The following is a 24,483-nucleotide window of genomic DNA, read 5'->3' as shown; positions in this document are numbered from 1 at the left end:
TGGCAAGTGCGGCTTCCAAATCTTCAATATTTATCTTGCTGGATCTGTCTGCTGCTTTTGACACGGTTAACCACCAGATCCTCCTGTCAACCCTATTGGCAAAGGGCATCTCAGGAACCACACTCCAGTGGTTTGAGTCTCATCTCATAGATGGTCCCTCAAAGTATCTTGGAGAGGTGAGGTGTCCAAGTCGCAACATCTAACTACTGGGGTGCCTCAGGGCTCAGTTCTTGGACCACTTCTCTTCTCTGTCTACATGGCATCATTAGGTTCTGTCATTCAGAAACATATCATACCATTGCTATGCTGATGACACTCAACTCTACCTCTCATTCCATCCTGATGATCCGACGGTAGCTGCTCGCATCTCAGCTTGTCTAACAGACATTTCTTGCTGGATGAAGGACCATCACCTTTATCTCAACCTTGCCAAGACAGAACTGCTTGTGGTTCCAGCAAACCCATCGTTTCATCCCAATTTCACCATCCATCAACCATAACTCCTTCAAAAACAGCCAGAAACCTTGGAGTTATGATTGATGATCAGCTAACTTTCTCAGACCACATTGCTAAAATTGTCCGGTCCTGCAGATTTGCTTTATTCAACATTAAGAAGATCAGGCCCTTTCTTTCCGAACATGCTGCACAGCTCCTTGTTCAAGCTCTTGTTCTGTCCAGGCTAGACTATTACAACGCTCTCTTGGCTGGTCTTCCAGCCAGTTCTATCAAACCTTTACAATTAATCCAGAACGCGGCAGCAAGATTAATTTTTAATGAGCCAAAAAGAATATGTCACACCTCTATTTATCAATTTGCACTGGCTACCAATAGCTGCTCGCATAAAATTCAAGGCATTGATGTTTGCATACAAAACCACCACTGGCTCTGCACCCCTTTACCTAAATTCATTACTTCAGACTTATGTGCCTCTAGAAGCTTGCGTTCTGCAAGTGAATGTTGCTTGATTGTGCATCCCAAAGAAATGACACAGTAAGATGATATTTAATGCTTAGTTGGATAATCAAAACATAAAGCAATGCAATATAATGATGATTGAGAGAAGAACAAATCCCTGAGATAAAACATTCCTCAAATACCTGATGATCATATTTGATACTCAATGATTTTTCTAAAAAGGAAAAATGATGTCTGGATGATCATGTAAAGCTATTTTTTTTGTTTGAGCGAGAGAGACAGAGAGAGAGAGACAGAGAGACAGAGACAGAGAGACAGAGAGAGAGAGAGAGAGAGAGAGAGAGAGAGAGAGAGAGAGAGAGAGGGAGAGAGGGGGGGGGTGTGGTGGTCCAAGAACAGAGCCCTGAGGCACCCCAGTAGTTACATGTTGTGACTTGGACACCTCACCAAGATACTTTGAAGGACCTATCTGATAGGTAGGTAGGTATGTATATTATATATATATATCATATATAGAAGCAGCACAACTGTTTTCTATACTTCTCGTGATCTATATGAACTGCACGTGAAACATGCAATAAGTCTGGACCTTTATCAAGCAAACACAAAAACAGAAGACAAAAACAACAACAAAGTCACACTGAAATATCATAATTTAAATCTTTATTTGCCACACCAAACAAAAACTTATCTGTAACAGTTAAAGTCCAAAAATGAAAGAGAACAGCATCTATATGATACAACCTAGAAAGATTTCTGTCTGGCGTCTTAAATTTACAAAAGCTCTGGTGAAGAAATGTACAAAACCTTGCTTCTGCATCTACATTTCTATAGAGAAATATACAAATCCACTAAACACCTTTATTGCTCTAAAATCTTCCAGCAGTCTGGCAACATGTGTGAAACTTCGTTTTAAAGCTGTTTGAGAAGACAATAACATCATATACATAAAAAAGTGAGCTTTAGGCACAATGGGATGCAACGTTGGCACAGTCTGTCCAAGCCAACAGGAGCACATATGACCTCCACACCAGCAATGGCACCCTCGGGTTTCTTTACAAGCTTGGCAAAAAAAATAAAAAATCCCTTACATGAAAGAAATTTGCATTGAGCTTGAATTCTATACTGCTGCCTAGCATGGACTCGAATCACTTGCTGTCATTTCAGGTAGCTTAAATGCATCAGTTTGTGTAGAAATTCCCCCATCGCTTACAGAAGCAGGCTGCCTTGAGATCTACTCAAAGAAAGTGGAACATCTTTGGAGCAAGAGAGCTCTGAAATTAAAACACAAAACAAGTGCATATTTCCTTCAAAAATACAGTATAATTCTACCCTTGTATAAAAATATTAGCTAAAAAAAAAAACTAAAACAAGACACTGCAAAAAGAGGGCGTTACTGAGAAACGAAGGGCAAAATATTTCGCTACAGTCCTGTGTACAAAAAGGCCTATGAATTTAAGATGAATTATCTTGCCAATTAAAAAAAAAAGTCAAACTACAAAAGTGAAAAGAATAAAACTGAAATTCTCTATTGTAATGGGCCAGAAGCGGAGGTAGCTTTTGCACAGCAAAATTCCTCTCGGTTTCCTAGCAGTTTCACTTTTATCGATCTTCATTAACCAGGAGCTGTCTTTCTTTTCTGATTGCTTTAATGAGGTATTTCTATTCATTTTGACTGATATGATATGCATGTGATCCCATACAGCAGTTCTGTAATGCTACAGTTAACAGTGTGTCGAGAGAAACTAAGAAATCCCAAACCAAGACGAACAAAAAAGAAACTGTTAAATCTCCCAAATGTATATATTACTGATCATAGTTTAAAATAAAGTAATGGATCGGGAGATCATATACATAAATATATGCGAACCAAAAGATTTATCTAATGCGCTGTAGAGCAGATCTACTCGACTTTTTTTGTGTCTTTTAAAGTAAAATGTGGAATAAAATAACAGTAACACACATCCTTGGGCACCAGCAGAAGACTAATATAAAAGCATGTGGCAAAATTGTATAAATACAGTTGAACACACACTATATATATCCATTCTTTGGGATAAAAAAAAAAAAAAGAAGAATTCCTTTTGGTTATGATAAGATAGTGTGTGTGCGACCCCGCGTTCCTCTCGTCTCTGTACACGTGTGAGTGTGTTAAGGTGCAGTCATCAGGGCTGACAGCAGAAGGGCGGTGTTTCCCGATGCAGCACTAACTCACAGAGAACCTACAGAGGAAAGATGAGGAGAAACATCTGATCATGATAACTGATAAACCACACAGATATCTGATGCTGAAATCATCAGCATTGCTCATGGGTCATGCAGGCAACGCTACTGGCCAGATTTGAGCGCACACACCTGAAACAGGGCACAGATTTGGAGAAATGTAGCATTGCATCACTTGCTCACCAGTGGATCCTAAGAAGTGAATGGGTGCCGACAGAATGAGAGTCCAAACAGCTGATAAAAACATCACAATAATCCACAAGTGATCCACTCTAATCCAATCCATCAATTATTGTCTTGAGAAGCCAAAAGCAGTGTTTGTAAGAAACAAATCCATCATTAAGGTGTATAAACGTCAAACCATCACTTCTGGCCAAAATATGAGTCTAGTTTGGATAACGCTTTCTTCAGAGAAAAAGTCCATCTCCTGTTGTCTCTCACTTTAAAATCCAGACATGTGTTTGTTTAGAGCTGGTTTGGCTTGTAAACGGTGCTTGATCAGTGCAGATTTCTCTCCTGATTCAGAACTAAATTTTCACTGGAGGAAGCATCATTATGGATCATCGACTCATATTAAGCTGGAAGCAATGGTTTCAAGTTCAAACTTGAAACTGATGGATGCGTTTCTTACAAAAATGTAGGTTTTCTCTTATGGTGTGGATTACGGTGATGTTTTTATCTGCTGTCTGGACTCTTATTCTGGCGGCACCCATTCACTGCAGAGCATCCATTGATGAGACACTGATGCAGTGCTACATCTGATGCAGAAACAAACTCATCCTAATCTTGGATGGACTGAGGGCAAGTACATTTACAACAATTCTTCATTTTTTGTTGAACTATTCCTTTAAGAGATCTCAGCAAATAAAATATTCATCTACGTGCATTAAAAGCAGAACAGTGCAATAAGATATACTTAACATGAAGTAAGGTCTTGCAGAACAAAAACAAAAAAACAAAAAAATGTTGCTCAGTAATAACAGTCTTAAGGATATATCAGTCAACCGCTACTTCTAATGTTTACTGAGACAAAATTGTCCACAAACACTAGTCTGTAAACGGTTGCCTGCTGTTAGAAACATGTCAGTAGTGTCTGACCTCTGCACCCTCTCCAGGATTTGGCTGATCATCCTGTCTGTGACACCAGGGCAGATGTCTTCAGCCACATGCAGGCTCTTCTCCAGCTGCTCCAGAACTCTCGTCGTGTCATCGTCACTGTGCTGCGATTTTAGCTACAACACAAAGGCCACACCAACCCATGTTCTGTTATACAGCCAACAATCCCACTTTTGTTTTGGAAACTACATAACTATACTGATTTCTGGAATCTGAGGGTGCGAAATCGATGATCGCCTTTAAAGTTGTCCAAATGAAGTCCTCAGCAATGCATATTACTAATCAAAAATTAAGTTTTGATATATTTACGATAAGACGTTTATGAAATATCTTCATGGAACATGATCTTTGCTTAATATCCTAATTATTTTTGGCATAAATGAAAAATCTATAATTTTGACCCATACAATGTATTGTTGGCTATTGCTACAAATATACCCCAGAGACTTAAGACTGCTTTTGTGCTCCAGGGTCACATATGAGAAGACTAGCTGCCCTACCTCTGAAAAAACAGGAGCCATGACGGTGGTTAAACTGCTCGACTTCTTATGCAGTTCTTCGTCCTGAAGGGAAGAGATAAAAAACACAACATGTGCTCTATGTTCTCAATAATCCGTTATTAAATATCAACACTGAATATCCAAATCATCTTCCAGGACTCACCATTCCATTGGGCTGCTTCTTTTCCGGCTTCTTCTTCCGGACGGTGGTGAAGGACCACTCAGGAGACGAGTCGCTGTCCTTGCTACTGGGCTCTCTGTTGGGCACACAGGAAGAATCCACCGAGAATTTCACTTTTGACCAAACTTTTATTGTTTACATTTTTTCACTTCACTGGAATGAGATGACACTTGGTGACAGCTATGTGAATGCACAAAAAATCATGAGCATTATTTAAATGTTAAAGTATTTAAAAAATATGCACCACAAATGAAGCCCCGAGGGTTAACCTTTCTCAGGTGTAAAATCTTTGAAAAGTAGCTGCACAGAACAGGTAGTAGCACTCATGCATGTGATTTTTTTTAAATACAATTTTACAATTTATTAATTACAATTTGAGCTTGAGCTGCATGAGCAGAACAACATTGCTTGTATAATATAAATATAATTTACAATATGACATCTCCCCAAAGAATGGAGTTTTCACATTTTATGAAATGTTGACGTTTAAAACATAAAATGTTTAATTTTTCACTTTCTTGTCAAAAGTAATAGTGGATGACATTTTAATGTGAGCAAAACTGACTGAAAGACATCCTCTAAATAAACAAACAAAAAAACAAAAACTCTTTAAAACAACTAGAACTAGATCTTGAGAACCTAGACTGAATCTTTTGATTTTATAACTTTATGCACTTTAATTAAAAGTAAACTGCATCTCTGTTAGACAGTTTGGCTTAGATTAATATATTGCGCCCTCTTGTGGACTGTTGTTTTAAAATCTGGTATTCACTGATATTTTAGGGAGTATTTAGGGCAGAGGTTCTCAACTCTTGCCTCCGAGGTCCACTTTCTGGAGAGTTTAGCTCCAGCCCCAATCAAACACACCTGAACAAGCTCATCAAGCTCTTCAGGATCACTAGAAAGCTACAGTCAAGGTGTGTTTGATTAGAGTTGGAGCTAAACTCTGCAGGACAGTGGCTCTTGAGGGCCAGAGTTAAGAACCCCTGATTTAGGGATTTTGTAAATGCATTTGTGTGCTCTCTGCATGCTTACGAGTCAGAGTCAGAACTCGATTCTCCATCGCTGTGACCCTCGGCCTTCCAGCGCTTCAGCCGGTCAATGAGCTCGGAGAGGTAGGACGTCTTCTTGGCATGTTTCACGATGAATTTGTGCTTCAGGAGTTCCTTTGCTGTTGGCCTCTGAGAAAAGTAGATAATATGACATTTTATTACCTTTATCACTTTAAATTGATTTCCAAGGCCATTCTACCTAAACAAAAGCATTCTGTCTTTACCTATTTAAAGTATACATCATGTTTTATGGCAAATTCTTACATTTAATCAAATTCATTCAGAATAGTAAGACACTATAGGCTTTTACCAATCGAATGAAATCAGTATCAACAAAACCCATTTTTGCACTGCAGAAGTTTCACAGAATCTGCATCTAAAGCAGTATTTAGATGTACATAATTACAATTGCATACATAACTTTTTTAAATGAAATTATACATTCAGGAACAAAAGTTGTGTCTTCATTTGGAATCACATTGGCGACAGAGCAAACACACAATATTGACAATATTCTGGAAAAACAGTACTCTTGGTTGTGTGATGCTGCATAACTATAAGTTCATACAGAGGCATTGTTGTCCCCATATACTGAACCTTTAGTCACAACCCTAGTATGAGTGCAGCATTCCTACATGAGAAAGCAATGCTTGAACTGTGCTTACAAATGTAGGGTCTTTGTTGAGACAGGAGTCCACAAACTCTCTGAAGGTCTTGGAGAAGTCTCCGTTGAGGGTGGGGGGTGTGTTCTTGGGGATGTGGAAGAGCACTCTCATGGGGTGCATGTCTGAGTTCGGGGGCTCACCCTTGGCCAGCTCAATGGCAGTGATCCCAAGAGACCAAATATCAGCCTGAGAGCAAAACAAACACCTTCACAAAGCTGTTGAACTAGCCATGACAGAATTATTTTGAGAATAAACCAAAAACAAAAAAGGACGAGATATTTGCTTAATTTTGTGATGCACCAAATGTTTAGCAACCCAAATTTTCCACCAAAACAGCAATTTTCAGCGCCAAAAACAAGGACCAATTTTTTTTTTACATTTTTACTTAAAGGGATAATTCACCCTAAAATTTAAATCCTGTGATACAGGTTGTTCCAAACATGTATACGTTTCTATATTTTCTATACACTGAACATAAAATATATTTTGAAGAGTGTTAGTCAACAAACAGTTGACGGTAGCCATTGACTTCAATAGCATGGAGAAAAAATTAATAACACAATGCCATGGAAGTCAAGGGGGACCAGACATTGTTTGGTTACCAACATTCCTCCAACTATCTTTTTATGTTGAACAGAATAAAAAAAATCATACGGGTTTAGAACAACTTGAGGTTAAGGAAATGATGAATAATTTTTGAGTCAACTATCGCTTTATTTTTTTCTCTGATGGTGTTTTAGTGTTAATTAATTTTTTTTGTGACAATAAATATTATGAACTCCTAATGACAAACTCCTTACTGTATAAGCATATAAGTAATAAACATTTAATGATAAATTCTGCTGATCCTGTGTAAATTCAGAGCTGATCTTTTAACTGCAGCACACAAAATCACATGCTGTTCAGCTCTACTTAGCTCATCCCATCATACCACCGAAGTGTAAATTATTGGCAAATATAAGCTTTCACGACTTCACGCACTCATGTGAGATTGTAATTCAGGTGAATATGCCAGTCTGTTTGTGTTTTTTCCTTTTCTTTTTAGTGCAATGGCAGCTGCTGTGGCATTCGTTCATGATGAGAGACAGCTTTAGTCATTCAAAAAGAAAACTAAAGATGTTTAATTTTTTTTTAGTCTTAACCTGAAGACTAAATTTGGAATTACTTGGCCAAAAACCTTTTTAAAAGTTTCAACAGAATAAAACAAGTTTCTCTTAAGGCTCGAAGTATTACAGTCCTGTACAATAACAATATTTTTGAGACAACAGTTGATGTAACGTCAGTCCTAATAGTCAGATAGCAACAAGAACAAATTTAGCTAAGGATGTTAATTAATCGATAATTATGTAAAAAAATAATCTTATTAATGACTCAATTTAAGCACGAATATGTCTAGTAATCCTGCGAGCACATGATGAAAACACTGCATATAAAATAATCCACAGACGTAAGTGCTTTCTTGCACATTAAGATTATGTGCACTACAAACAATAAGACTGCATGCTAAAGCGCAATATGACAACAAAACGTTCTCAGTCACTCAACCTGGTGATAAGCAGGTTTTTTTTTAAATATCTAAAGAGATACATTGAAACTTATAAAACGGAGAGTTCCGGTCCTTGATTCTGATTGGCTGAGCCGCGTTCAAAGCTGTTGTACTCTACAAACATACACCTTTATTTACTTCTGTGTGTTGCTCGGCAACCACTTTGTTGCAACCACAACTGTTTCCGAGGAACTACATTGTTTGGTGGAAGAATACTGTTTTTATTAATATCATTGCACTTTATTTGCTCTGTTTTATTCTGTGAAACATAACTACGTATATGGAATAACCGTTTTATAAAAGCAATAAGCCCCGTGAAGCTGTGGTTTACAGTGAATTTATAACAATTAAGGGGCGTTGTTAGGAGTCGTGAAACCGCAGTAAGGTTTCACAAAATAAAACTCATCTTGAGCCTGCTCTACATAGAAAACAACAATGTAATTCTGGAAATGTTTACTTTCACAGTGTTGAGATTGTACACAAGACTGCTGGCGTATTAAGCCTTTCCACTTTGAGCACGAAAGAGCGAAACGAATATCGGACGCGCTGGAATAAAACAACAGATTCCTATGGATGCTTCCACACAGACCGCATGCGGATGTGTTTTTCAAACCAGCCCAACAAATCTTTTCAGCATTACATCACGTGGCCAGAGCAACTGCTGTTACCCAAAAGGTCAACGCAGTGGCGCTAAAAGCTCAAAAGACACTGAGCACGAGCGTCTGTTCGTCGGTGATTCGCCTCGTGCTCTTAAGGTGCTTAAGGTGCGAGTGGATTTAGAGGGACGTACCTTCGAGTCGTAGGCAGACTGCTGGATGACCTCCGGGGCCATCCAGAACGGTGTCCCGACAAACGTCTCTCTCTTGATCTGTGTGTCTGTCAGCTGTCCCGCCACACCGAAGTCTGCCAGCTTCACCTCACCAGACTCAGACAACAACACGTTGGCAGCTGTGACCGGGTGAAAACAAGAGACAATGGAGACCAGCAGACATGGCAGCTTTCACTAGTACTCAAACAAACAAAAACTGATGAATCTTTCCATGTCACGATGTATTAAATGTTGTTTAAGTTGTTTTTGGGCTCCTTTTGACTGCAATCATCCACAGATCATAAACACACACCTTTGAAAGATTCTGTTTGTAAGTCCCCCAGTTTTTAATGGATGCATTCATAAATTAATACATTTTCTGACCACTGGTTTACTTAATCTTCCTAACATTACAGAGAAAGCGCTGATGAGCTGAAAACACAGCAAACATGTAAGCTGGAGTTTCTCGATCTCTGTTAAGATATTCAGCTCAGATGAAAGTGTGATAAAGACTGTTTTCTTTCACATGGCTATTTGTGCTGTTTGCTGCAAATATCTCTGCGAGCAAACTAAAAAAAAACAATAATCGTGTTTAATAATCATGAATATGTATTTGAGCAAAATAATTGTGATGTACCATTATCCTGCAGCCTTACTTTTAAGGGTGTGTAAGATTTTTAATGTTTTTTTTTTAAGTGAGTTGTGCTCATCAAGGCTGCATTTATTTGATCAAAAATACAGAAAAAATTGTGAAATATTATTGCAATTCAAAGTAACAGTTTTCTATTTTTTTTTATTTTTTAATATTATTTTTTTTTTTTGTGATGAGCTGTTTTTTCAGCATCATTACTCCAGTCTTCAGTGTCACGTGATCTTCAGAAATCATTCTAATATGCTGATTTATTATCAATGTCGAAAACAGTTGTGCTGCTTAATATTTTTTTGTAACCTGTAATGCTTTTTTCAGGGTTTTTAAAATAGAAACCTTCTGTAACAACATACACAACCGTTTAAAAGTTTGAGGTCAGCTAATTTTTTCTCTTTTTTTGAAAGAAATTACCACATTTCAGCACAGACTTAAATTTGAAACTGTTAAACTGATAAAGCACTATTCAAGACTATGAAGATTTCTATTTTGAATAAATGCTGTAATTTTTTTTACTTTTTATTCATCAAAGAATCCTGAAAAAAAAGCATCACAGGTTCCAAAAAAAAAAAAAAAAAAATATTAAGCAGCACAACTGTTTCCAACATTGATAATAAATCATCATATCAGAATGATTTCTGAAGATCATGTGACACTGAAGACTGCAGTAATGATGCTGAAAATTCAGCTTTGTCTTAAATTCTTCATTTGCAAATGTTTAAACCCTCAACTCAAGGTTTTAAGATGTAAAATCCTTTATCAAATCTTTTATTTTGGCAGAATATGGTGAAATGCTGTAAAAACGTCTTGGAAATTATGTGAATGTAACTAGTCAAAGTTTGGGAAACCCTGAATAATGTAAGAAGAAATACATAATTTTTTTTTTTAAATCTCAATTTTTTTTTTCCTCATTTAAAATCACAAGTTTAAGGTTGAGCTCCAGTCCTTTCAAAATGATGATGATAATAATAATAATAATAACAAATCTATTGAAGACACAACACCAATCAGAGCAGCTATTTGCAGACCGAGCATCCGGGATCTACCTCACCCTGCATAGTTCACACAAGTGGAAAAATAAACAGCAGTGGAAAAACAAAGTCGTCACACCCACTTATCCAAGCAGACACAAATATTCCTCTGCGTACACACCTTTTATGTCCCTGTGGATTTTCTTCTCACAGTGCAGGTAGTCCAAACCTTTCAAAATCTCCTTCAGCATGGTGGCTATCTGGCATTCGTCAAAGGGTCCGGCTCTCAGCTGCACACACACACACACACACACACACACACACACACACACATAAACACACAAAACAGGTTGAGGGTGTAGGGGCTCATGATCACTCGCAGATAAAGTCAAAGCACTTACCAGGTCCAGCGCCGAACCTCCTCCCAGATATTCCATTATGATCCATAGTTTACTACCCTAAAGGAAGAACAAGACATTTAGATATGAACTCAGGAAAGCACTGAAAAATGTCCATTATGACCAACTGTGTAACAGAGTGAGTCAACTCAAAAGAGAGTTTCGTAATGCATCTTTTTGTCTGACTTTGGTTGTTGGTACAGGAAAAACTGATGAATATGATATCACATTTTATGAGATGAGTGACTATAATGGGATTATGTCAGAGGAGTGAATGTGAGATCAGTGGCGAACAATCTCTCATAAAAAAACACAAAGTTTGTGCTTTTGATTTTCCTTATTTTTTATGAACTTGTCCTTCTGCTTTCAAACTGTAGACCAAAAGCTGTTGTTGTTGAAACGGAAGAGTATGTTTGTATTTGAAAGCTCTCTCATGCACAATGTATAGCATACCCTATATTTATACTTTTTTGTTTTGTTTTTATTCAGCCTTCAATTTGGACGAGACCACTGGCCAAGATGTGAAACAACAGCATGTAACCTTAAAATATTTCAAGATGAACATCATTTAAAGGTTCACCCCAGAATGAAAACTCTTCTGAACTTGTAAGGCTTGCTTTCTCGTGCGAAAGACAAAAGAAAACACCTGAAGGATCTACCGGTTGTTTCCGTTCGTATTGTGACCCAAATAAGACAAATACAGCAAAGCCTGAAACACTGACTAACCTCAAACCTCAGTATTATTGTTTCATGTTTTAATTGTGATTAAAATTGTGTTTTTAAAAGCTCACAGTAAATATGCTCAAGTGCAAAATACAACATGTACAGCAGTAACCTTCCCCATACGTCACGTTATATTGAGAACAGCATAGAATGCAATAGAATAGAATATTATGTTTTTGTTGTGCATGTATTGGATTAATCTCATATAAGATGCTGTCTGGTTGAGTTAATTAACCCACTACAAAAGCAATTCAATTACAGGCAATGCCCAACATTACTGCCTATAATTGAATTATCTGAAACGATAACATTCCATTTAAATGTTCCTTTTAAAAACACAGATACATTATTAATAACCCAGCAGTGATTTTTTTCCCATCGTATTACGGGCAACAGTATGTTTTAATTGAGTTACTCTTCATGGCTAAAAAAAAAAAAAAAAAAAGATGCAGCAATGTCTGGAAGAACTTGATATGCAAGATGTACAGTGCGCCAAGCTGTCATATACATAACTCTATCATGAGAACGCTACTGTAATACAATGTTGTGAATTCTTTGCGTTTAGTTGCATGTGTTTTAGCGCGTTGTTACAGAAAGAGTGCATTCATAACAGGAGTTACACATTCGGACTAGAACATCATTCAGTTCAACTTCACTTGTGCATTCACAGCATTTGTGTAGATTTAATTAATTAGTGCTAATTAACCCAATAGTGGCTTAGTTTACAGACTTGCACAGTCCTTGGAGATTCTTCCTTTTCAGAAACACTGATGATGCATGATTAATAATCTAGAATCTAAATTTTTCTCATTATATTGTCATCAACAGTATGTTTTAAATAAAATCTTCTCATTATCACCATGATGTACATACTCCTATGTTTTACCTGTTTTACTGACCCATCGAGTCCTTGAAAGGATAAAAATGCCCATCCCAAAATAGTTTATTATTCTTACATGCTCTTTGCTTGACTAAGGTTGTGTTCATTTAAACCTGCACTAGGTAGGTTTTACCTTTTATGGTCACATGCTGCTATCTTAAATATTAACAGTTCATTTTTAACAGCACCACCGGTATTTAATAATAATATAACGATAATAATTTGCCAATATAATTGTGATATGAAACGTAAATCTCTAATAAAGAATGCAGATGTTATATGATGAAAACAAAGCATTGTCATTTTACATTTGGTGACTTTATTCAACTTCTGAAGTATTTCTGTCCTGAATACTACCATTAGACCTACTGTACCTAAAAACTTTAAACACTGTTTATTTCATTTGTATCTTTGTTCTGTTGTATTTGTTTGTGCTATTGTAGTTTGTCTGTTCTTATTTTATTACTGACTATTTACTTGTTTTCAACAATTTTTAAACTTTATATTAGTTAATATTTTGTATTTTAATATGTGGTATTGAAATTGGAACTGTGAAAATTCAGTGGTATGTAAAGTGCTGGTGTTGTAACAACTTTATTTATTATGATGGACAAGTTTAAAATCCTATCACCACAAAATTTGCATTTAAATGTGTGTACACAATTTTTCTCACAAATAATGTGATTATTTATTTTAAATATGCCAAGTGCAAGTCTTACAATACTGAAGATATTTTAGCAACATAGACCGTATAATGACACACACTAGGTGGCTTGTTAATTAATATTCTCCTAGTGTCTTGTTCTGTTAATATGGTAGCATCACATGGATGGTAATATGCATATGGAAATTATATGCATATAAGGTAATGCATAGTGAAACTAGGCATTGCAGGCACCTTATAGCCTATGGTTATTTTAGGGAGGAAACCGAATGGGGGAAAAGGCTTGTGCATGTATGCACAATTTTTAACTTAAAAAAAATTATAAAGGCAATATTGTGCGCACATGCGGTTTTATCAATCTGAAAACTGTATGCAAAATCTACTTTAAGTCCATTATGCACACTTTTAGTATGTAATCTGCACTTTTTATACACAAGGCCCCCGTTCTTTTTTTAACTTTATACTTAACCATGATGCAGACTTGTCATCATCTGTTGGAAACAAACACTGACCATCGATGCACAAAGACACACAAAGCGCACCTTCTGTCTGGCAGCCTTCCAGAAATACAGGTATTGTGACATAGCACAAAGGGTTTGGCCATGAGTCACCAATGGCATCAAATCTTTACAAACAGCTTCTGAACTCCCCATTAAAATATATCCTCAGCCCTCTTTTCTATTTATTTTAATTCAAAGGCAACCATGGGTACTGCGCATGTACTAGTGTTACAAACAATGCACAGCGCTACAGTGCTATGATAATATTACACTACTCATGAATCAAAAAACCTGAGGTGATATGGACTTGTGTCTGTGAATATTAAAGCTGCTATCTGAATGAAGTCTGCATGTTCTGTGTGTGAACGCTTGGTGTAACTACACATACTGAAAACTATTTTTTTTTTTTTTTCAATTAAAAATGTTAAGGAAAATTATATTAATATTTACTGTTTTTTGTTTTTATTTCTTACAGTCAAATTATTTTAATAGAATGGTGCTATCAACAAATTCTAAATATAGTATTTTACAAATTTTGTGAAACTAATAATTTTTTTCTAAAGCAAAATCAATTGCATTAATTTATTGAATTAATTCCTATCCGATGATAAAGAACGTGCCAGCAGTACAAGGTCTTTTCTGTGCTGAATTCCATTCTCGATTCCATTTTATTTTTTAACTTTATTTTTATTGAACATTTTGTAAGAAAACTACATCAAACAAATAAAATAAAATAAACAAGTCAACAGTACAATAAGGGTGTATACATTCTGTTCTTGACAAAGTAAATGTTTACATGTCTATATCTTTATATTCACATATGAATATATAGTCAATGATTGTTTACATTACAGTATTCAGTCCATTTCTTCAAGTGTTTTTGAAATAATTCCTTTTTAAGCCTCAAAACGAAAGTCAGTTCTTCCATATATTATATTTCTTTAACAATTTCTAACCATTCACCAAGTGAGGGGGTGTCTTGCTTAACTAAATTGTAATCATTAGAAAGTATGTCTAGCCAATTAATCTCATAAAACATTTACAAAATGTAATAATTTATTATTTTTTTTAACAACAAGAGGGGCTTTTGAAAAGTGTTTTTTCCCCAAATTCTCTGTTGTCCATTTTAATTTTTCTGTATGTCAGTTTTTTTCTGGATTAAAGATTTCATACAAATGTAAAATCAAACCTATGAATTCATAAAACTATAACCATTGAATCTTTTAAAGTGAATGAAAACAATTTAAAAAAAAAAAAAAACATTGCATTTCTATTATTTATCAACTTGCTGTAATAGAGGCTTGCTATATAAATTAAAACATGCATGAAAAAGTTTGTGATATTTCTTATATAATGGTTTATTATATTGTATTATTATTGTGTCTTTTTTTTTTAATTAAACGGAACTTTTATTTTGGCGAGTTGTGGTGTCAGATAGAGTTCCAATAGTTTTTGCTATACCGAGAACCAAGGAATTTTACTGTTATTGGCACCCACTTCTGAAACTCTGTTATTGTGACAACACTACTAGCACAGCTAATGTGTGGAGAAAGTCAAAGTCAATCCATACCTTTAAGTAAGAGCCATAGTATTTGGTGACATGAGGACTATCACACTGGCTGAGTACGGTGATCTCCTGTTGGATGTCTTCGATCTCATCTTCTGCCTCTTCGAGATCGATGGTCTTGATGGCCACTACGTTCTGAGTGCGGCGGTCGATGCCTTTGAACACCTCACCGAACGAGCCCTTCCCGATACGCTCTAGTTTAGTGAACAACTCCTCCGGGTCTGTTCGGCTGTTCTGGAATACAAAAGTTACACAGAGTTAGAGTTGACTAGATTAGGTAGTCAACTGGTTAACTATTTCTCCCTTTCTTTGTAAACCATGTGTGTCACTGCACCAAAAACATTAACAGTCGCTTGATTGTTTTCCTTCAGTTTTACAAAAGGCTCAACAAGGAACAATGAAGATCAAAGACACGTAGTTCGTAAGTGTTTACATCAGAGAGAATGCCAATCCCACATTGGGTTAATCAATAATATTCCAAGAAACCTTTGGGAGCTCTACAAATCAATATACGCAGCTGTTTAACTGGGATCAGTCACCTACTGCACCACATGCAAAACTTATTTTTAGTCTGTTTATTAGCTTTAAAGTCCACATGAAAAGTCTGCATGAAATCAAAACATGGTTATTTATGGGAGTTGGGGAGGGATGGATCCTCTAAAGCATAATGTTTTTCTCTTCTACGATTCTAAACATTTCAGAATCGATTCCGAGCTGTTTTTGTGCATATGTTCAAGGGCACTTTTATGCACTAGAGAGCCACATCCTGCTTGCTGTCAATTACACACACGCATACACACACAAAGTTGAATGAGTATATAAAACATGCATAATGTTTCATGGTTGAAGCAAAATACGATGGCAATCACTAGCTTCACTGAACAGGATTTGTGTGGTGAGAATCGTGCACTTTGCTTGACCCTCGTCGGTATTTCAGTTTTTCTCTTCCAAATGCTCTACAAAGGCATCATTTGCAATGTATGTAACATAAATTTGATAATGAAACTACTGACAGGTGGCTGTTTTCAAACACTTCCATTACCAACACTTGATAAATTACACCCTCAAACTGTGTCTGAAGTTGGTGAGGACTGTCCAATATTCTCATACAGTGAAATCCATATTCACAATATATGAAAAAGGGAGCAAATTTCAGGCAGTGTAAACACGCTTGCCATCAGAGCATTGTGAGAAACGGTATTACCAGTGTTTAATGGTTTAAATCAGTCTGACAAGACCCTGACTGCATGAAGATTTGAGACTCTAGCTCACATACAGAACTGCAATAATTTCACCGATGTCTGTTTTGAAGAAAATTTAGTGAAACTGAAGGTTCATGAAACTTGAATCAATGTATTTACTGGATTAACCAGGCATTTATACTGAATAATGATATATACGTTCCTATAAAAATGTTTTAACCCTTGTGCATCCTTTTCTGATTTTGGCTGTGTTAATGCAAACAGCATAAATTTTGTCAAAAAAAGAAGTATATTTTTATTGGAATGTAAATATTTTACCATCACTTCCTTTCATAAATCAATTTTACACTGGGCACAAAAAATTGCACTCAGGACCTTAAAGGGATACTCCAGCCCAAAATGAAAATTTTGTCATTAATCACTTTACCCCCATGTCATTCCGCGTATCATCCGCGCCACAAGGATGCGCTGTTTTCTTTCAAATCAAAGCTAAATACACATGGAGACCAGCGCATCCTTGTAGCGCGGATGATACAGAAGAGCATTCGGTGATATGGAGAGACACAGAGGAGACTGTTGACAAAGGAATTATTGAATAAAGTAGATATTTTTGTTTTCTTCGCTTACAAAAAGTGTTCCCGTCGCTTCATATAACCCAGATTGCACGTCTGGTGGCAGATGGAGTACTCTGACAACGACTTTCATACCTTTTATGGACCTTGACACTGTTATTTATTTGGCAGTCTATGGGACAGTAACAAGCCTCCAGGTTTTCATCCAAAATATCTTCAATTGTGTTCCAAACAAAGCTTTTACGGGTTTGGAACAACATGGAGGTAAGTGATTAAAATTGTTCATTTTGGGGTGGAGTATCCCTTTAAGGAAGAAAAAAATGTTTCCACTGACACCCATGAAAATATTAAAATTATTTAATTCCAGTGCCATTTAAGCATTAAATCATGCATCCTTTGTTAATAGGCTTTTATTCTGTTGGTGAGCCTTACTATTTCCACCTGATGGTACCCACGGAGCAAATACTCGTTTTGCCTGGTTTTGTGCTACTGCTGAAAAAAGGCCAACTGAACTGAAATGATGGAATTATAATTGTGTGACTGTATTGTTATAGATATCAGAGCGTGTTCTGTATGTGAGGTGCTGAGAAATGTGTGTAAGGTAGTTTAAAATAATCTGACACTGTCATAATAATGCATCAGAATGAATGTTTCTGCTAATCGTTGATTTGACTTTTTGACATTGTCCTCTAACTTGTTTAAATTGACACACAAGGGCTAATTATGGTGCAATGTATTTCACTGTTGAAATGACATGACCTGTGGTGTTTTAAAAAACATCGGAGTGAATCCTAACACTCACTGGTTGCTGTCTTTGTATATATTCTAGTAGCACAGCGTTGTTTGTAAATGCAAGGAGTAAAAATAAGTCATTGGATACAAGATGAAATGCTCTGTAGCAATAAGACAGAGAAAGAAAAAAAAAAACAACGTATAAATATTTGATGATGGAGAAAATCATGAAAATGGACTCCCAAAGTGCTCCTTTAATTTTTGGGAAGGTAAGATAATTAATTATTGCGCAGACTACTCTCTAAATCTCACAAGCATCCATGCAATTTACATAAAACTCAAAGACAATCATGCAGATCCACATCTACAGATGGCAGTGCAGCATATTACTCTATTACGTACATTTTTTTAGAATTCTTGAGATTTAAGTGAAGCATCTAATGCCATTGAGGCATTGCCACTTACACTGATGCTATCAGCTGAGAACAAAACTTGAGCTGAATCTGCAACATTGGCACTCATTCTTGAACCAAATTGAATCAATATTGAATGAACTCGAGCTGAATAATAACCCTCTTGTCTTCTGTGGAGCCGCTTTACAGCCAAAATAGTAGGGCTGTGCAAAACATCGAATGTGATTTTCATGCGCATCTCCTCAGTAAAGGTGCTCCTGTGATTAGTAGTATATCTCCAGCACGTGCGTTCAGATCAGGGTTGCCAGGTTTTCACAACAAAACCTGCCCTATTGCTTCTCAAAACTAGTCCAATCGCTTTTCATTACGGGCGATAAAAATACACGTTTTTGGCAGGGTTGACTTGGTAATATTCACATTTTAGGGGCTTAATATCACGTTATTGGTATTGGGGACTTGGCAATACTGGTTGGCATTTACTACACAGAGCCGTAATTCACTGACAATCTACACAAAATCGATTTTAAAATCGCAGGCGACTCTGTGTAGCTTGTCTGTGGACTACGGCTCTGTGTAGTAAATGCCGCTCCACCTGAACCAGTGTTGCCAAGTCTGCGGTTGTTTTTCATGTCCGCGGGTTGAAGCGACCCCAATACCAATAACGTGATATTTAGCCCCTAAAATGTGAATTTTACCAAGCCAACCCTGACAAAAACGTATATTTTAACCCTGGGATGTAGTTTTTATCGGGGAACCTCCTGGAAACGCGATTGGGTTAGTTTTGGACTAGTTTTGAGAAGCAACTGGGCAGGATTTGTTCTGAAAACCTGGCAACCCTGATCTTAACGCACGTGCTGGAGATATACTACTAATCACAGGAGCAACTTTACTGATGAGATGCGCATGAAAATCCCATCCGATTTTTTGCACAGCCCTACAAAATAGTCGTTGGAAGTTGTTTCATAACTAATGAAGTATATGACATTAACACTACATTTGTTTACTGATGTGAAGTTGCTTTGAAACAATAAAGTGTAATATAAATGAATCTGACTTAATGTTCAAGACTACTTAGAAATGATCAAATTTGTGATACACAGTAGTAGGTCTGTCAATACTTTGCAAATTGACATAAGGACCTATATATATTTTTTTTTTTAACTAGTCAGTAAGTTTTCAAAAAACATGCACATTGTGATATCATCCGCAACCAAATATTAAAGAATATGAAAACATCTCTCACCCCAAATACTGCATTTACGACATGTTTGATAATTATTGGTTAACCTTTTTAACCATTTTGAAGCCAATTCACCAAAATTTGCATCAATAATTGCGGTCTAACAAAAATTCTAAGAATACCTTGATACCTTTTTGCTTGAATTGCAAATTCAGATCAAGTGCAGTGACAGGTTTTGTGGTAAAATATTTTATTTAAACCAAACGTGGCTTGTATAGTTAGATTTCACATCCAATTAGAACGGTCTTTGGGCATCTCTGATGCGGTTTAGATGAGCCATATCCTGCTCCACCGTCTGCGTCCTTCTGATAAACCGCTGTGCACAGACCGGTGCGTTAATGACCAGGCTATCTGTATGTTAACAAGCTCGCAAGGAGGGTGTGTACGTACCCCACAAGATTTATCAGCTGGATGCATTTCCTCCGCTATACAAACACATGAGCTGACAACAAAGAGGCACACCTCAGGGGCTGCAGAAACGCATTTGGGAAAACATACCAAGTGCACGTGGGCACGAGCTACATGACACAACAAGCTTTCATCGTGTTCCTCCAGACTTCTCCCCTCTCGCTGTACCTGACTCGGGTGTTAACCACGGGAAACCAGCGCTCGAAACACTTCCTTGCAGGCCACACCCAGACACTACGCCTGAGAACGACACTCCTTCATGCTTCTGGAGCTATAACACATCACTTCTATGAATGGACAATTGTATCGTCTGTTTAGAATAACTGCACTTTAAACACCCAGGCAGGCTTGCAAAATAAACATTAAAAGGCGTCACAAGTGTAACATTAATTTGCAAGGTTACCCATCTGCAGTGCATAATGATTAACAACACCACCCAATCGTCATAGCTGAGAAGTGTGTGTGTGTGTGTGTGTGTGTGTGTGTGTTATTCCAGGAAGGAGCACATGCTTAGTTGTGGTGTTCTGGATCAGTGACCTTTCTGACCTCCGTTTGCTATCAAAAAAGAAACCGAGCTGAACTTCTAACGCGCTGCCAACCGAACACAGCGTCTGATTCCAAGCCTCAGCCGAGTGTGAAGTCGAGACAGCGGCCACAACACGGAACCACATTCACACTTCCTGTGCTGCAAGGAAGGCTGTCACACAACACAGCTTAAAACACAAGGATTACATCACTGTCCTAGATCACGGCCGGCAAAAGCGGACTCATTATGCTTTATAAAGAGAGATGGGAACGAGAGTGAGCGGTAGCACACCTTTAGGGAGCAGATGCCACCTTATACACAAATATCTGCTCCATCATTAAACCAGGAGCATGGAGATATCCAAATATAGACCGATCCGGATCACAAATCAGCTCATAGTGACTAAGCCATCCATTCAGTCATATACACAAATAAATACACTTAGAATCAATTAATATGCTCGTTAGTGTCCAAACATACTGGAAAACAGCTCAAGGAAATAATTAGATGTCAGTTGCATGCTGCTCATTTCTGAAACATATAATGTTGTTATAATATACCGATCATTTTAATATCTTCCATGTAGTAGTTAACTACCGTGGTGTTTTATTCAGCAACCGTCACGTTTTATATATATTAGAATGATGTTAGATATCGTGTGCTCGAATTCAGACGTCTGCATATTATTACTGACAAAATCAATGTCTGTTTTGTGTTACTTAACTCGGAGAAATTGACTTTTTTCATAATCTAGCATTGTAATAAGTGACCCTGGAGCACAAAAGCAGTCAAAAGTAGCACGGGGGTATATTTGTAGCAACAGCCAACAATACTTTGTATAAATCGCAATTTTATGATTTTTCTTTTATGCCAAAAATCATTAGGATGTTAAGTACAGATCATGTTCCATGACGATATTTTGTAAATTTCCTACCGTAAATATATCAAAACTTAATTTTTGATAAGTAATATGCATTGCTAAGGACTTCACTTGGACAACTTTAAAGATGATTTTCTCAATATTTAGATTTTTTTTTTTTTTTTTTTGCACCCTCAGATCCCACATTTTCAAATAATTGCATCTCGGCCAAATATTGTACACTCCCAAGAAACCTTACATCAAGGAAAGCTTATTTACTCAGCTTTCAGGTGATGGATAAATCACAAGGGTAACAAAAACGACCCTTATGGCTGGTTTTGTGCTCCAGGGTTACATTTGACAACAGTTTATAGCAGCATTCAAGTATGTCATAACAAAAAGAATATAGCTAAATTAATATTTCGTAGATATCAGATGATAATGCCACGGTACTATAGCATTTACAGTGGTAGTAGATAATTACCATATTCATGTACCAAGGAACTTTAAATAATATAAAAAAAATATACAGTGGTACGTGCACAAAAAACAAAACAAAAACATGGCTAATAGTATAATTAAAAATAAAAATGTACTTTTTTTGTTAGTGTTTATATTAGGAGTTAATAAAAAGTTGTTAACCCCTTAACTGTCACCGTCCCACCTGTGGGACACTTGGCGCTCTTTTTTTTTTTTTGTTGTCCTTTTTTTGTTGTCCTTTTGAAATCGGACATTGCGTTACCATGGAAATGGTACTTTAAAATCTTATGGTGGTCTCCTCCCCCTTAGTGGGCGGTGTCAAGTGTCATATTACAAAATGCATTACGATCTTTTAGAATCAAAACTTTTTATAATCTTGGCAACAAACATATCATTGGAAAGGTCTGCATCTCAGGATTCCATATTTGGTGGTTATTTTGAGTATTGAAGTAAAATTGACAGAGAAATCTAGAGAAAAATTCATTTAGCAAAATTCAAAGTAGTTTTGATGGCTCCCAGTGGCTGTTTGTGGTATGACGCCCTAAATAAAATCTCACAGGAACCTCAGTTTTTTCATATCAACTTCAATTTGGAACTTAACGTATTTAGACACAAGGCTTTAATTTTATACCAATTTTAGAATAAAAACCTGTTATGTAAAATAGTTATAATAATTAAAATATAATTAAATTAATATAGCACATTTTATTTACAGTACATTTAAGCTTCTATAACTTTTTGATATTTTAATTTTTTGAAAAAAATCCCACTTTAGCCAAAATCTGCTAATTTTCTTCTTTAAAAAGAGACCAAGCTTAGGTCTATATTCCAAAGTGTTCATAAAATACAACAATTTAAGTTTGGATAGTGCACTTTAACTATTTAAAAAATGGGGGGTGACAGTTAAGGGTTAAAGAACTGACATAAGCGAGTGTGAAGATGCAATATGTATGATTCATGAGTGATGCAGGTTAGCCTATGATTATGATGATGATGATGATGATGATGGCCTGGCGTTACCTTTCCACACAAACTCACCTGCATTCCAGGAACTTGAACAGCTACCGGCGACTGAGCCATCTCCACCCGTCCACAGACGAACTACACAGCGAAGAAACTCTCGGAGAGACACTTAAACAGTTCTTTTTCCTCACACAACTTTGTATTAAATTACATATATCACTATATCTACACTCTGTTCGCGAAACTCGTCGCGACGCCAAACTCTTGAGCTAGCCGCGCTCTGCTAGCTTCAAAGTCGACACTCGGTAACCATGATTCCTCCGTCAGGCGGACTTTTAGTTGTTTGTATGAGCTCCAGGCGGTCGACTGAGGCTTGTTACGCGGTTTTGGAGAGAGTTTGCGCGGAGTTTGTTCTTCAGGAGATCCTCTTTGACGCCATGACTCGCGCGGCGCTCGCGAAGCTCTGTCCGTTGGGTGGAGCACGCAGACGCTGCGTCACTAACGCTGCTGCCACCATCAGGAGCGTCACCGCACGCTGTAATCTGTAACCTGATCCGGTTTACTTTTCCAGTTTTGTTAAAAATACTTACGTTTAAACTTCTGTGTAACCCCCAAAAATGCGTTTTTGGTTACTCGTTGAATCTAGACCCTTCTCACTCTTAATGTATTAATTTATTGCTATTTATTACCAAATTTGACATTCATGAATGTACATTTTTTAAAGAAAACTTTTTGTTATTTATTTACATTTTTTAAAGAAAACTTAATTTTTTTTTTTTTTTTTATGTGTATATACGCTTATATTCTTTCATGGTGTGTATTCTTATATTTTGTTCTTAAACTGTCTTTGTATTTCTTGTTCTTTTGATTGCATGATAATATTAATAAAAAAGCTTCACCACACACTTCTCCATGCTGTTGCCTTTATATATCCTATTTACAGCTGATTTCAAAAGTGTACATACACCTTGCAGTATCTGCAAAATGTTAATTATGTTACCAAAATAAGAGGGATCATGCAAAATGCATGTTATTGTTTATTTAGTACTGAGCTGAATAAGATATTTCGGTAGCACTTTATTTTACAGTCCTGTTCCTCATGTACATACTATGTACTTATTATAGTAATTACAATAACTATGTAATAACTAGGTACTAACCCTGAACCTACCCCTAAACCTAACCCATGTAGTTACCTTGTATTACCAGAACTTTCTTAGATAAATACACTGTACGATAAGTACATGTAAGTACACGTACTGTAAAATAAAGTGCAACCGATATTTCACATAAAACATGTTTACATATGGTCCACAAGAGAAAATAATAGTTGACCCCGTTCAAAAGTTTTCAACCCCTTGATTCTTAATACTGTTGTTAGCTGAATTATCCATGTTTTTTTGTTTAGTGATAGTTGTTCATGAGTCCCTTGTTTGTCCCGAACTGTTAAACCGCCTACTGTTCTTCGGAAAAATCCTTCAGGTCCCACAAAATCTTTGGTTTTCCAGCATTTTTGTGTATTTAAACCATTTTCAACAATGACTGTATGATTTTGAGATCCATCTTTTCACATGGAGGACAACTGAGGGACTCATATGCAACTATTACAGAAGGTTCAAATGCTCACCGATGCTCCAGAAGGAAAAACCATGCATTAACAGCCGGGGGGTTGAAAACTTTTGAACAGAATGAAGATCTGTTGCCTCTACCCACTTTTTCAACAACTCGGTCTT

The 24,483-nt window shown here is 36.7% G+C and overlaps 1 protein-coding gene across 1 annotated transcript; it reads right to left on the bottom strand.

The window, feature by feature from the left end:
* Window positions 1–1,561: 1,561 nt before the first annotated feature.
* LOC109058764 (serine/threonine-protein kinase 26-like) lies at window positions 1,562–23,275 on the bottom strand. Its single transcript, XM_042747550.1, has 11 exons — window positions 22,826–23,275; window positions 15,359–15,589; window positions 11,025–11,081; window positions 10,805–10,913; window positions 8,989–9,146; window positions 6,653–6,838; window positions 5,971–6,116; window positions 4,918–5,011; window positions 4,755–4,817; window positions 4,237–4,370; window positions 1,562–3,137 (listed from the first exon to the last, which is right to left on the bottom strand). The coding sequence occupies exons 1-11, from the start codon at window positions 22,865–22,867 to the stop codon at window positions 3,122–3,124; spliced, it is 1,236 nt and encodes a 411-aa protein (XP_042603484.1). The 5' UTR covers window positions 22,868–23,275; the 3' UTR covers window positions 1,562–3,121.
* Window positions 23,276–24,483: the final 1,208 nt, after the last annotated feature.

This window comes from Cyprinus carpio, chromosome B21 (genome assembly GCF_018340385.1).
Source record: "Cyprinus carpio isolate SPL01 chromosome B21, ASM1834038v1, whole genome shotgun sequence".
NCBI lineage: Eukaryota > Metazoa > Chordata > Actinopteri > Cypriniformes > Cyprinidae > Cyprinus > Cyprinus carpio.
Note: the sequence above shows the minus strand (reverse complement) of the source record. Positions and strands in the feature narration are given on the sequence as shown.

Coding starts and splice junctions, on each gene's coding strand:
- LOC109058764 (XM_042747550.1), bottom strand. CDS start 22,867: ATGGCTCAGTCGCCGGTAGCTGTTCAAGTTCCTGGAATGCAG. Junction 11,082..15,358: donor ACTATGGCTCTTACTTAAAG/GTATGGATTGAC, acceptor TTCTTCCTTTAG/GGTAGTAAACTATGGATCAT. Junction 10,914..11,024: donor GAGGTTCGGCGCTGGACCTG/GTAAGTGCTTTG, acceptor GTGTGTGTGCAG/CTGAGAGCCGGACCCTTTGA.